The 13,783-nt window shown below is 59.1% G+C and overlaps 1 protein-coding gene across 1 annotated transcript in view; it reads right to left on the bottom strand.

The window, feature by feature from the left end:
* Positions 1-13,783, bottom strand: part of PCBP4 (poly(rC) binding protein 4) — a 28,149-nt gene that overhangs the window by 3,058 nt on the left and 11,308 nt on the right. The window contains exons 2-11 of the mRNA XM_075005418.1: positions 9,137-9,304; positions 6,920-6,943; positions 6,792-6,824; positions 3,424-3,540; positions 2,888-3,019; positions 2,394-2,522; positions 1,782-1,856; positions 1,041-1,113; positions 570-622; positions 2-171 (exon numbers count right to left, since the gene is read on the bottom strand). Coding sequence (XP_074861519.1) covers positions 2-171; positions 570-622; positions 1,041-1,113; positions 1,782-1,856; positions 2,394-2,522; positions 2,888-3,019; positions 3,424-3,540; positions 6,792-6,824; positions 6,920-6,943; positions 9,137-9,247 — 917 coding nt within the window. The 5' untranslated portion in view covers positions 9,248-9,304. The remainder of the gene's footprint in view (position 1; positions 172-569; positions 623-1,040; positions 1,114-1,781; positions 1,857-2,393; positions 2,523-2,887; positions 3,020-3,423; positions 3,541-6,791; positions 6,825-6,919; positions 6,944-9,136; positions 9,305-13,783) is intronic.

The following is a 13,783-nucleotide window of genomic DNA, read 5'->3' as shown; positions in this document are numbered from 1 at the left end:
CCAGGCTGTGATGAGGTACTGGGCGAGCGTGATGCTGACGGGGGTGCCCGTGATGGTGATGTGGCGCTGGCTGGCCCCCTCGGTCTGGTTCCCGATTTTGATGTGCGCGCCGGACATCTGCCGGATCTCGCTGATCTTGCTGCCCTGGCGGCCGATGATGCAGCCGATCAGCTGGGGAGGAGCAGAGGGGGGTTAGTCGGGGTTGGGGGTGGGGGGGAAGCGGCGGCCCTGGATGGAGTGGGACCAGCCCTGCCCCCCAGCCGCTCTGCCCGGCCCCGTTCGCAGTGGTTCAGGAGTCAGGGGAGTTGCTTGTAAAGCACCTCCGGGGAGCAGCTGCAGCTGCTGCCTGCCCCAGTGAGGCCTGGAGGCGTTGGAGCAGAGGGCCAGGAGGCCCAGACCTCCAAGTAGGGGGTGCTGGCCCTTTAAGTAGAGATCTGATCCCCCACAGCTGGCCAGCCCTGGGGCTTAGCCAGCGGCCCTGCCTCAGTCCAGATCTCTGGGCTGCAGGGCCCCAGAGGCGGCTGGGTCTGGGGCAGGCATGGCCCAGGTGGGAACGACGGGAGACTTACGTCATTGGGCACCAGGAACTCCTGCGAGCTGCTCTGGGGGCTGGCGTCCAGGCCTGGCCCGAGAGGGAGAGAGAAGGCAGCATTGGTGGGGCTCCGGGCCCGAGTCCCAGACTCCCCCCAACGCCCGGCTCCAGCCACGGGCCGCTGGGCTCCGGGCAGAGGGAGCATTCCCAGCAGCTCCCAGCCCCGGGCTCTGGGGGAGCTAGGGGCAGTCTAGGAGAGCTGTTGCATCTGAGGCTCCTGGCTGCCCCTCCACCCGCCTCCCTCAGGCGGGGAGCAGCCAAGGGCCCCCCCTTCCCAGCACACCCGGCCCAGTCCCAGTCTCCCCAGGCCGGGAGACGAACCCCCACAGGGCCCGGGCTTTGCTGTGGGCTGGCTATTCCCTGCTGCAGAACAACGCCAGCTGAGGGCAGGGCTGTGCGGGAGCAGATCACCCGGTGCAGGGGGGAAAGGAGGGGCTGGTTTCCTTACCTGGGACCATGGAGGCCTGGCCCAGAGAGGCAAAGGGGCTGGGGTGCCCAGAGAGCTGCGGCAACTTTGTCACCTGCCAGAGGGGAAGAAATTAGGGGGCTGAAATTAGCGCCCCCCCCCCCGCCCAGCCAGTGCTCCAGCTGCAAGCTGCTCGGAGCCGCAGTGGAATGGCTGCAGCCCGCCTTGTGTCCCGAGCTGCGCACATGTCCACGGTATTCCCTGTGAGGGGGGCACTTGGGGCTGGGAGAGAGTCAGGAGCTGGCTAGCAGAGCGCCCCCTCTGTGGGTAGCGTGTGTTGCTTTGGGTGGTGCGCAGACCCTGGTGCATATAACAAAACTTATTCTGCGCACAAATGGGAAAAAAACTAGCAGGAGCGCTCTGCCCACCAGCTCTGCTGTGCCTCTATGGGCTGCCTGCAGGTTGAGGGGCGCCCAGAGCTGGCTGGGCAAAGCACATCCGGCAGCCAAGCCACAGCTGGCCCCGGCTCCTCTCAGGGAGAGGCGGGCATGGACCTATCTTGCAGGAGAGAGGGGCTCCTGCCCTGTGTGTCTGCTGGGGGAGGAGCAGGCATAGGAACTTGGAAACATGCCCCAGGGACAAGAGAGACGGAGGGGTCCGGGGCCCTGCTGGCCAGGGCTGAATCTGGTGCCCTGAAGGCTGGGGCAGGGGTTCTGGGGCTCGCTGGGCAGGGGAGGGGAGAAGTGGCACACACGGGGGGATTCGGCCCGTGGGCTTCCTTACCTGGCTGGCAGAGAGCAGTGCCGTCCCCAGCGAGAGGCAGGGGTGGTAGGGAATGGTGGCCCCTTTCGGAGGTGACTGAGGAGGGGAAAGCAGAGGAGAAATCAGCCGGTTCTTCCAGGGAGGCCAGTCTTCCGGCAGCCAGCTGCCTGCCCGCGCCTCACCCGGAGCGGCCAGGGGCGCCGAAACTGGTGGTAGGTGAGGGGCTGGCTGGCTCGTGGGTCGTGTGGCTGTGGCCTTGTGTTCCAGGGCCGCATTGTCCCTGGGCTTCAGAGCGGTAACGGGGCAGAGAGAAGCCACCCAGCCGGCAGAGGTGCCTTTCCAGGGACAGCTCCGCTGGGGCTGGACTGGCCCATCTCCTGCAGCCTTGCCCGGCAGGACGTTAAAACCGCCCCGGAAGGTCGTGGCCTGGCAGAGGGTGAGCACGGGTGGCCCTGCTGGGATGTGCTGAGACGTTGCGCAGTGGCCGTCGTGATGGGCACTTTCACCCGGCCGGGCACTGGCAAACCCTGGCTCCTCCTTGCCCCGGCTGCGTCTACCCTCCCGGAGCCGGAGCCGGAGCTGGAGCTGGAGCCATTCTCGGAGCCGCGACCGAAAGGGCCCCTCAGTGGGTACCTCCAGGATGACGCCGCAGATCTGCCGCACGCACTGGACGATGGCCTCTGGCACGCCGGCGACCGTGACCGCCCGCTCTGTGGAGTTGGGCAGCAGGTCCCCTGCCACCTGCACCTGCGCGCCCGTGGCCTGCAAGGAGAGAGGCACCTTGGCATGGGCGCTGGGCGTGCGAAGCGGCTCCGCCCTGGCTGCCCTCCTGCCCTGGAACAACAGAGGGTGGGCTGCTGGTGCTGGCACCACCAGGGCGCCGCCCCGCCCCTGGGCACCCGCTGGCAGCCAGGCTCCTTGCGTTGGCGCAACCTGCCCCTCCGGCGCTGCTGGGCCGTGCTTAGCAAGGTTTCCCTGGCACTAGGCTGCAGGCAGGCCCAGCTTGCCACCGGGGATCCCCTGGGACGTGAGTTACAGGAAGTGAAACCGACCAGCCCGGTTCTGTCCCTGTTCAACCACCACCTGTCCAGAAAACAAAGCAGCCGCCTCCGCCCCCCAGCCCTCACCTCCCGGATCTCCTTGATTTTGGCGCCAGCTTTGCCGATGACGGACCCGCACTGGCTGGCCGGGATGACCAGCCGCAGCGTCACAGGCGGTTTTGACGCGGCCCCTCCGTTGGCCGCGCCCGGCCCCAGATCCTGAAAAGAGAGAGGTACGTCGTAGGGTTACTATGGCTGTGGCCGGCCTGGGGCCCAAGGCCAGGGCGTGGTGCCGTCCATGGGGTCTGCGGAGGGGCAGGATCCCGGCTCAGGCCGGATCGGTATAGCTCAGGCGAACAGCAGGCTCTGTGCAAACGGGTTCTGCTTAGAAGCACCCCTCTATAGTCAGCCTGAGTGACAGGTCCCTGTGGGATGGAAATCTGGGCCCTCTGGAGAGCAGAGTTGCTGCGGGAGGGAGGAGCTGGGGATTTTAGTTTAATAGGATTTGCGTGTTCCGTTGTACTGATTGGGGGCAGGCTGAGCCACCCCCTCACATCGCCCCTCCATCCTCAGCAGGCTGGGGTAGGGCAGGGGAATACAGGAGTTGGGGGACCATCCCATACCTCCTCCAGTTTGAAGGCGATCATGGAGACGGCTCGGAAGACGGCATCGGTGGAGCCTGTGATGGTGGTAATCCGCTCGGGACAGGACCCCTCCGAGATGGTGATCCGGGCGCTGCTCTGAGAAAAGCAAACCGGAGAGAGGGTGAGAGCCCGTCAGAGGGCGAGAACTTGTCTGGCCAACCGTCCCTCGGGTCCGGCTCTGCCAGCCCGCTTTCCCTGCTGCCTCCTTGGTGAGATGGGGTGAGGCCATATTCCAAGTAAGGGCTGTCCTTTGAGCTGGGCAGTATCGTCCACGATCCTCCAGCCCGTTCCTGACGTGCCCTGGTCCGCAACGAGTGGCTCTTTTCACCGAGCTCCCCGGGTACTTTGGAAGTCTCTTTTTGGTCTGTGCTTGTACAGCACCTGGTGTCAAGAGGTCCCGATCCATGAGGCACCAGCTGTAGTGCAGCTCCTAACCATTGCCACAATGCCAAGAATTAATTCATCGTAACCGCAACGAAGGGTCCTGTGGCACCTTATAGACTAACAGAAAAGTTTTGAGCCTGAGCTTTCGTGAGCACCGACTCACTTCATCAGATGCTGGTGATGATGATAATGCAGCATCTGATGAAGTGAGTCCGTGCTCACGAAAGCTCAGGCTCAAAACTTTTCTGTTAGTCTATAAGGTGCCACAGGACCCTTCGTTGCTGTTACGGCTCCAGATTAACACGGCTACCCCTCCGATACTTCATCGTAACCATTACCGGATCTTTCCGGTCGCTCTCTCCAATTCTCATTAGTTTGGATTTGCAGTGAAACTTCAGGGTTGGCAATTCGGTTACCTGTTTGCCTCCCAGGGCTGGGTCTCTTGCCAGCTCCTCAGCCTCGGCCAGGCCTAACCGAAGTAATTTGGTGTCATCTGCAAACTCCGCTCCCGTCCACCTGCTTTTCCACTCCCTGAGGGACATAACGCATGACACAGATCATAGTACGAGCGCTTGAGATGTATTTAGTCAAATACAAATGTCTTCTGGGGGTAAAACCCACTTCACCAGATGGACGGAAGTCACAGGTTCCAGGGTACGTAGCGGGTATAGATCAATCAAATCCTGTTCTAGAAGGATGGCTGCTTTGCAATTCACTGTTGAATGTCCAGGGTGGTTGAAACGCTCCCCGGCTGGTGTACGCGTGGTACCTTTTCTGATGGCTGGTTTGTGTCCGGTCATCCTTTGGCGCAGAGACCGTCCGGGTTGGTCAATGGGCACGACAGAGGGGCATTGCTGGCACATGGTGGCGTAGACCCCAGGAGTGGATGAAGAGCCCTGGTTGGTGTGGCTGATGTGGTTAGGTGTGGCCGTCTGGACAGAGTTGGGACCAGGCCCCGGTGAAGAACAAGGGCACCCACCCTGCTGTTCAGGCCTTGTCATGATGAGCATTGGTTGGCGGGTTGTTCTCTGTTCCAACCGTCAGGTGCGCTTCCTGCTTGTTTCCATCAGTCAGGTGCAGTTCCTGCTTCTTTCCCCCACAGCATCTTCTCGGGACTTGTGCCAACACCTGTTTGACCTTCCAAAGAAACCGTCTCCGTGGTTCTCCTTTAAACCCACTCCGGCAGATTTAGGAGGCTCTGCAGTGAGTGGTCCTGGAATGGCTTTCACAGGGCAGGTCTGCTTCGCATTTCAGCCCATTGGCCTGGGACCAAAGCAAAGCTTTCCAGAGTGCCCGGAGCCCCTCGGGGAGCGCGGATGTGAATAAAAAGTTGCGTATTTTCGCTAGCTCAGCAGCTGCTTCCTGAAATCCCGTGGGAACCCTGGGAGAGCTGCCGCCCAGGCCGGGTGACTTGTGTGACGGAGTTGCCCCCCTCCATCCGCAGTCAGACGTGGCTCTTATTCGGCAGGGAGAACAGAAGGCGACAGGGACACAGTGTAGAGCAGACATGTTAACACAGAACCCAGAAGCCGTCGGTACCATCCGTCTTGGGGCGAGGGACCCGGAGGGGGTCCCTGAGCTGGGTCCTGGTCCTCCTTTTTCCCTCCAGCCAGACCAGACTGTCCCACTCAACTTCCCAGTTCCAGTTCAACCCATTCAGGCCCCTCCTCCCGCCTGTGTCCCGTTTCCCAGGTGTCAGCTGGTGGCCTAGGGTAAAAGAGCAGGCTCCCGCATCGTCTAGGCATGAGAAGTCATCACACCGAAATGCCCATCATTGTTATGCACTGATCCTGTGCTTAGGGAAACTGAGGCACACACCTGGGGTTACTACAGGGCATCAGGAATGCCATGCCACCTCAGCTGGAGACCAAAATCCTCTAACGCCCCACATGGGCACGGCTTGCCGCTCTTTGTAGTCGTCATCTGTTCTGGCACCGATTCCTTCGCCATCGTTGTCACTGGAAGGCACGTCCTCCACATCCTTTGTGATGCAAGGAAATCATTTAGCGTCTCTGCCGTCATCTTCTCCTTAATTTCGCCCTCTGCCTCTGCTGGCCCGGAGATTTTTGCAGGCATCCTGCTCCCGATGTACTTCAAACATTTCTTGACGTTTGTTGCCAAGGCTGTGGCTGTTTGCTCTTCACAGAATCCTAGGACTGGAGGAGACCTCAGGAGGTCGCCGAGTCCATCTCCTGCCCAAAGCGGGTTCAACCCTAATTAAATAATTCCAGCCATCATCTTCCCTCTTAGTCTCTTTATTTTACTTTCCTTAACGTGGCAAGGTGCAGTGTGTTTCTGCCCCAGTTGAAGCAGAGGTCTAGGCCCTGCAGGTTGGCGGCTGATGGCGAATTTGGTGGTGTATAACTTGCTTGCTTTACACCAGGCCTGAAATGGGATGGTCAAACAGCATGCAGGGAAATCCCTCCCTCAGTGAATTTCATCCCGACACCCATGCCTGGTTCCCAGCAATCAGCTCTGCCTTGAGAACTGACTCCAGACAGAGCACATACTCGTCTGATGCTCATACGGCTTCCTCTTGCCCAGACTGCTTCTCCACAGAACCTTTCGAAACCCACAAGTGGCAGAACTGCAGTGTGTCTCCCAAAACTCAAAACTTGCTCGCGTGCAAAGGAGGAGAACTTGGATGGTGTAATGGCGCCACCTGGTGGCAGCATCCTTAACCCCACACTCGAGGCTCTGCCCCCTTGCTGTCCCTGAGTCACCAGGCAGCAGGCTCACCCTCCAGGAGCACGTATGTGGAAGGTACCTCTCCTCCAGCTGGTTCACCCTGGGCAAAGGCCCCCATCGGGCTGGCCAGGTATACGGGCTGCAGGGGGAGACTGAGGAGGAGGAAGAGGGAGGTTTGACGTGTGCTCGTGGTAATGGTCAGTCGCACAGGCCGTAACCTGGCCCCGGGAGACAGCCTAAGCGTGAGCGAGGCGCCACCATCCGCCACCACTTACTTGTTCCCGTATCCTCTTCACAGTCTCGCCTTTCTGCGGGAATAAGAACAGGGAAGGTGGTTAGAGCCCCGCGGCTTCCGGGAGACCCCGAAGAAAGGGCTGGGCTGCAGGGAACACCCGCCTCTTACCTTTCCTATGATGCTGCCAACCTCCTGCGGGAACACAAAGACAGCCCAGTTAGCAGGAGATCCTGAGCACGTGGGGGACCTACCTGACCCGCCCCCGCAACTGCACGTGCCCCCTAAGGACAGCGAGGGGCATTGGCTCTCCCTGAGTCATTGCTGCAGCTAACCTGAAGGTCACCGGGGCAGACGTCAGCGGCAATGAGCTGGTTCACAATGGGAGTTTGCTCTATACTGGGTGCAGATCACGGCTGGCTGTCTCAGGCCCAGGGCTGCTGGAGACAGGGGAGCTCTCGGCCCTCCTGGGGAAGGTGTGGTGGCTCTCAGGGCTCTGCCCGGGGCTGGTTGGGCAGCTGGCCCCAGTGGTGGGACTTTGGGACTTTACCCTTGGGGGGCTCGGGTGTTGATCCCTGGCTCCAGCCATGTGAGCCCAGCTTTGGACTCTGGCTCTGGTCCTGGGCTCCAGCTGTGTGGCGCTAGGAGCTGGCCACGGGTGCTGAGCCTGTCCACGTGGCAGCAGGCTGGGCGGCCTCTGACTCTAACCAGGCAGCACGGCACTGAATCCCGGCTCTGGGCATGCAGGCTGCCTTCTCCCAATTGCCCAGGGCCCTGGCAGTCCTCTCCAATCCCCCATCCATGCCCCATTGCCTGGGTCCTCAACGCCTCGCCAGCCCTGCATCCTTCAACCCTCGCCCCCACCGCCTCCCCACCTAGGGCTTAGTTTGTTGCTGGGCTTGCTGAGAAAAGTGATATTAACAAACATGCAACTCTCCCTTTTCCCAGCAGACTCTGGAGCCGGCTGGGAAGCTGTGGTGAGCAACACATGTTTGTCATCACAGCCTCTCAGCCAGCTCCTGCTGGGCCGAGGGATATTAACGAATGTGCAGCCACCACTTTTCACAGCATTGTTTTAGTTATGGCGGCTGCAGAGCACAAAAACCTGCCTTCCTCCAGTTAGTTAAAGGTTGTTGGGAAAAGGATCAGTGGGCCTTAGTTCTGAGGCCACCAAAAATTCCTTGGGAAATCCACCCTCGTCCAGCCCCAACACAACAATCTCAAGGGTGGGGACTGCTCTAGGGGAGCTGGTAGGTGACCTGCTTAGCCAGTTCCTTTGCTGGAAACAGCAGGTGAAAGCTGAAACAGAAGAGGCAGGAGGCGGGGATGAGCCCTCCTGGAAGGGTGAAGAAAGGACAGGTGGCTTTTGCGGTCATCTTCTCAAAAGATCCACAAACGGAGCAGAAAATTCATATGAAACGGGCTTTAGGAATGGATTAAGAACAAAACATTCCAGGCATGCGCTGGAAAAGATAGAATTGTCAGAGAAAGTAATCTAAAACCCACTTGGACGGTATCGCTTTCAATTTAATTCGACTACAGTTTGAACCCTGCTCGTCCGGCAGCCTCGGGACCTGACCGGTGCTGGATGAGAGGATTTGCTGGATTACAGAGGTCCATATTGTCTAGCACGTTACCAACACTTCCATGGCTTACTGGGCTCTTGGAAGACATTTGGGGTAAATTACAGCCGAATAACAGCTCAGAACACTGAGAGCCAGGACTGGTGGCTGGAAACAAACTTTATGGGACTTCAGGAAACTTGGCCACACCCACAATAAACGGTAGCCTGGCTCACTGAAATCATGCCAGATTACGGGTGTTGCCAGATAAGAGTCCTGGATTAGAGAGGTTCAACCTGTAGTTATTTTTTTTAAATCTAATTCTGTAGCCCTCGGTCTCTCTAGCTGCATCATGTAGGTGGGTAGATGTTTGTTGTGAGCCAGCTGAGATTGTTCCATGTTACACGGCCATGTGCGGAAATAGCAACTTCCCCTCTTGAAAGTGTCTGGCAAATCTTTGCTTCTTTCCCTGGACACCTGCCCTGCCTGGAGTTTTGCTTTTTGCCCAACGTCTGATCAAACAAGCCCTTTGCTGAAGTGACACTTGATGTTTCCACCTGGCTTCTTTTGCTACCAAACATTCCACCTAGTGTTTCTGGCTCTGCTCGAGCCCGAACCTTGCAGAGGTCCCAGGGGCCAGGTATCCGAGGAAGAGACATGAAACATGAACCCTACAACTTCACACCCAGCTGTCTGTCTAAGCCCATTGCTGGCCTGAGCCCCTGGGGGATCCCAGCCTGCAGGAGCCTTCTGCCTGCAGGGTAGACCCCCTAGTCTTGCTTTCCCAGCAGAGCCCAGGGGATTCCTGTCAGACGGCCACGCTTACCTTCCCATGCATCAGCATCCGGAGGGTGAGAGTAATGTTGAGGTCTGGCTCCTCCAGGCCGGGATCTGAGCCGCTCCTGCTGTCTGGCGATGCCATAGCGTAGGACCGCATGAACCTGCTTCTGGGCAGCCAACGCTCAGGGGCTCGTGGGACCCTGAGCAGCTCAACCTGCAGAGAGCGGGAGAGCCAAGATCAGTGGGTTCCCAAAGCCCTGGCACGGACCTTGGCGGCTGGCTCGCCGGCGGGACGGCTGGCACTTCCGGGGGCTGGTGAGAAGGACTGCAGCAAAGCCAAGGCTAGCTGGGCAGGCGGTGGCTTCCCCAGCTCTTGCAACTGCCCTGCAGAGGCAAGAGCAGGTGCTAGCTGTGATGGGGTTCAGGGGTCCCCAGGCACTGCACCCTGGCCGCGGGCAGGAGGGACTCTCACTCAGCAGGTAGAACAGGAAGTTTATTAGTTGACAGAGGTCCAGTTTCTCACAGAGGTGTCAGTGCAGCCGGCAGAGACAGTCATTCCAACCCGTCCTGGGGAGAGGAGCCCGAGGGGGACCCCTCTGGGGTGTGGCTTCCCCCCTCGCCAGGCTGGCTGCCTTCCAGCTCCCTCTTCCCCCAGCTTCTAACTGCCGCCTCTGATTCAAACCCAGCTCGGCTCCTCCCTGCTCTTTGTTCAGGGCAGAGGTGTTACCTGCCAGCCTGGGTTAGAGCCCCAGGGTCATCCTTACCCGCTGGGAGCTGCTCTGCTTGTCTCACACACACCCAGCCTGAGTCTCACACTTGCACTTCGCCCCCACTCCATCACACTAGCACGGAGCAAGTCAGCAATGGTAGGAGGGGAACCGGGCTTAGCATGGAATCCAGGCACAACCTCAGGCAGTAGAGGCTGCAGGACGGGGCCAAGGCACTGGGTGTCTGGCCAGTGCTAGCAAGGATGGTAGAGGAATCAAGGTGTCTGCCCAGGGCCTCCTCTCTTGTGTTCAGTGTTCTCCTGCTCCATTCTATGGTCTCTGCTCCGAGCACTCCCCACACCCTCTCTGGTCGAGCTGTCACCCTGGGGTCACTTGTGGCAGGGCGTGTCCTTGCTCTCTCAGCCCCCGTGCAAGGGGCAGCCCTAGGGAGGTGAGTTGTGATAGCGACCAGGCCTGGAACAGAGCCCGTCGCCTCTGCGTCACAGGACTGAGCCCAGCCCAGCTCAGCAGCGGGGTGGCCAAGGTTGGCTGCCAGCCAATGCCTGGCGAGTGCTGCAACCACAGCCTGGGACCGGACCCTTGGCAGCAAAGATCCCACTCGCAAAAACCAGGGCTGTGACTGGCACCCGAGGCCCCCAGGGCCCCATTGGCCACACTCATTCCACGCACTGCTCTGTCTCCAATGTGTGGTGGCGAGACCACGAGACCTGGGGCTAACCCAGGTGCCTCTTTTAGAGGCCCCTGCGTTTCGAACCAGCTTTGATCCCTGCGGCCTGATGACCCAGTGAAGGGCGTCATGTTACGCATGGGCCCTGGACTGGGTAGTCAGCCCAGAGCAGCGCAAACTGGGGCAATAAATTGTAGCTAATGTATATTACAGCGTGGTGGCTGTTCTATACACGTGGAACCTCTCTAATCCAGCTCCCTCGTCCCACAACATGCGCAATCTGGCAAGAGTTTAGTTAGCCGGACAACCACTTGGCGTGGGTGTGGCCAAGTTTGCTGCCATCCCATAAAGTTTGTTTCCAGCCACCGGTCCTGGCTCTCGGTGTTCTGGGCTGTTATTTAGCTGTATATATATATACAGGCAGTCTGTTGTGTCCGATGGCGATGTCTTGAGCTCGCGCAGGCTCATCGGTTGTGGACTCGCATGTGGCTGAGGAGCCCAAGCTTTGCACGGCACGGGCGTTCACAGCGGGGGCAAGGGAAGCGCCCTGGCTCTGTTGGTGCGGCTGCTGCTGTTGCTTTCTTCCCCTCACGAGCACCAATGAGGCGTACGCGTCGCTGCACTTCAGAGTTGTCATACGCATGTCGTACGAGAGCACGCCAGCCTGGTCGGGCTTCTGCGTGCTGCTCTAGCTGCTCCGCTTTTAAACCAGCGTCAGCAACGTCGGCCTTCACGCAGTCTTGATACCTCTTGTGAGGCCGACCTTGATTCTTTTTGCCCTGGGAGAGTTCACCGTAGAGGAGTTGCTTCGGGATTCTTGACTCCTTCATTCATAGGACGAGCCCTGTCCAGCGAAGCTGGGCTTTCGGGATCGTGGCTTCAGTGCTCGTGGTTCCTGCTCTGTCCACGCTCGTAACTCTCTCCTGCCATCGAATGTGCAGTACTGACCGCACGCAGCTTTATATGATTTCTGTACAAGGTCCAGGTTTCGCAGCCATACAGGAGACTGGTCAGGACTACAGCCTTGGACACTTTCAGTTTAGTGGACTGTCTGATATTGTGCTGATTCAGCACTGGCGTTCTCAGACGTCCTAGTGCCCGGCTGGCCTGGCAGATCCTGGCATTGATTTCTTCATGCACTTATTTAGCTGTAATTTACCTGTAAACGTCTTCTAAGAGCCCAGGAAGCAGTGGACGTGTTGGTGATGTGCTCGAAAATGCTGAACTTCCCTTAGCGCATCAAATTCTCTCGTCTGGCGCTGGTCAGGTCCCGAGAGTGCCGGACTAGAGAGGTTCAGCCTGTGTTTAGATATAAGAAACTGTTCCAGGGACCTCTCCTGCTCTCTGCTGGTGGCTTGTTGGCACTGCCATGCCAACGCTGCCATTTCAAAGTCGGAAAAATCAGTCTGTGCCAGATCTATGGCTAACTGTTGGCTGCGTAGTTAATAGGGCAAAGCAGCCCATAATTTACAAGCCAGGGGCAGTTACCCTGTACGACAGCCCAGGGAAGCTGAACATTAGCCAGTAACTCCAAGGCCCCTAGGAAGTAAGAACATGACTCCTGCTGCAAGAAGCTGCGGCACACACGAAGCAACGCAAAGCTGGTTAGACGGAGGCCAGATCTACACGAGGAGGTAAAACCGCTTTTAGGGACGCAAAGCCAGTGGCGAGAATTGCGTAGCTGAGGGCGACGTCTCTCTAATCGATTTTTGCCGCCATCCACGCAGCGGGAGGTCGACGGGAGAAATTCTCCCATCCATTTCCATTGCTCCGGGGTCGACGGGCGTGCCTGATAGTTTGATTTAGCATGTCCCCACTAGACATGCTGAATCAACCCCTGAAAGATCAATTACCAGCAGGCCAATCTTTCTCTACGTGAAGGAGGACAGATGTGGCTACAGACCCATCCCTGAGGTGGGATCAGTTAAGCGTTAGCAGGAGAAGTGAACACGTATCTCTTTATGCAGCCTGTGGGCTGATGCGTATGAAATGTTCACCTCAGCCTGTGCAGCACGGTGGTTGTTCGGTGATCTGCTCCCGGGCGATGTCACAAGACGAGGCATGAAGGAGCTGTGCGTTCAGAGCAACGTGGGGCCGAGCCAGGAGCTGGCCTGGGCGGGAGCAGGAGCTACAGGCCTGAGCGTTAGGCTGTTCTGTGGCGTCGCCTTCACCGAGTTGTTTGGCTGAAATGGCGCCAGTTCGGTGCTGCGCTGAGAGGTTCTTCTGCGCGCCTGAAGCTAATTTAGCCCAGCAATTGGTGCGGATTGGTTTTTCTGCCCGCCGGGGGCTGAGTCATGGCGGGGACGGGGGAAGCACATGGCAAGGTCTGGCCGGAACCTGGCCTGTGGCTGGAGGACCCTTGTCTCCAGAGCTGGCAATCCAGCCCCTTCCCCACCACTATGGTCATTCGGTGATGTGGAAGAGAGCAGGTCCCTTGGGGTTAGCTGAACAAAGGGGCTGGCACAGTCTGGGGGCTGGGGAAGTTGGACTTGAGTCGGAGGTTTCCAGCTCGGACGGGTGTGACAGCCCCGATCCAGCGTCTCTCCTTTCTACCCAGGCCATAACACGAGGCTGGGGGGCCAGTGTTCCCTGTGAGCTGAGCGTTCGGGCAGCTGCCCAGGAAACAGTCAGGTGCCACCCAGCTGGTTACAGGGTGCCCGCAGCCAGCAGCATATGTCTATCCATGGTGCACATCCGCACAGGCCTCGGGGTGTATAAAATTTATTCTGCCCATGGATGGAAACAATTAGAGGGAACCCTGCCAGTAACCAGCTTTTAAAGTTGTCCCTCAGCCCCGATCCCTCCACCCCGATCAGCACGACAGCCCCACCTCCAGCCTCTCCTCAGCTGGGCTCCCAGTGCGCTCAGAGGGGGCAAACCTGGGCTGGGCCGGCCTAGGGAGGGAAGTGTATGCCAGGCACAGAGACCCCTGCGGGGGGTGGTCTGGCAGGCACGTCAGCACCCTGCCCCTCTCCCCCACTTAAAGGGGCTTCGGCAGGAGATGCTGTGGCTTGAAATCGGGCCAGGCTCACATAAGGGAAATGAGTGGACATGGGCAGCTGCAGGCTGAAGCGCTTGGAGCTGGGTCTTAGCCCGGCTTCTGCAGAGCCAGGGAGCAGCTGCAAAATGCCACTGTGCGTCCCTTCTGTTTCCCAAGTGCCTTCCCTGGGGCAGTCCTGGGGACCTCCAGGGACAGCCACTCTGGCAGGGCTGCGGGGTGCCAGAGTACGGCCTCAACCCAGCCACGCATGGCCTGGCCATCAGTGGCTTCTCCGGGGAGTTGTAGCCAGATGCGCGT

The sequence above is a fragment of the Carettochelys insculpta genome, chromosome 11 (assembly GCF_033958435.1).
Source record: "Carettochelys insculpta isolate YL-2023 chromosome 11, ASM3395843v1, whole genome shotgun sequence".
In the NCBI taxonomy this organism is placed as follows: Eukaryota; Metazoa; Chordata; order Testudines; family Carettochelyidae; genus Carettochelys; species Carettochelys insculpta.
The sequence above is the reverse complement of the archived record's forward strand: the minus strand, read 5'-3'. Positions and strand labels throughout refer to the sequence as shown.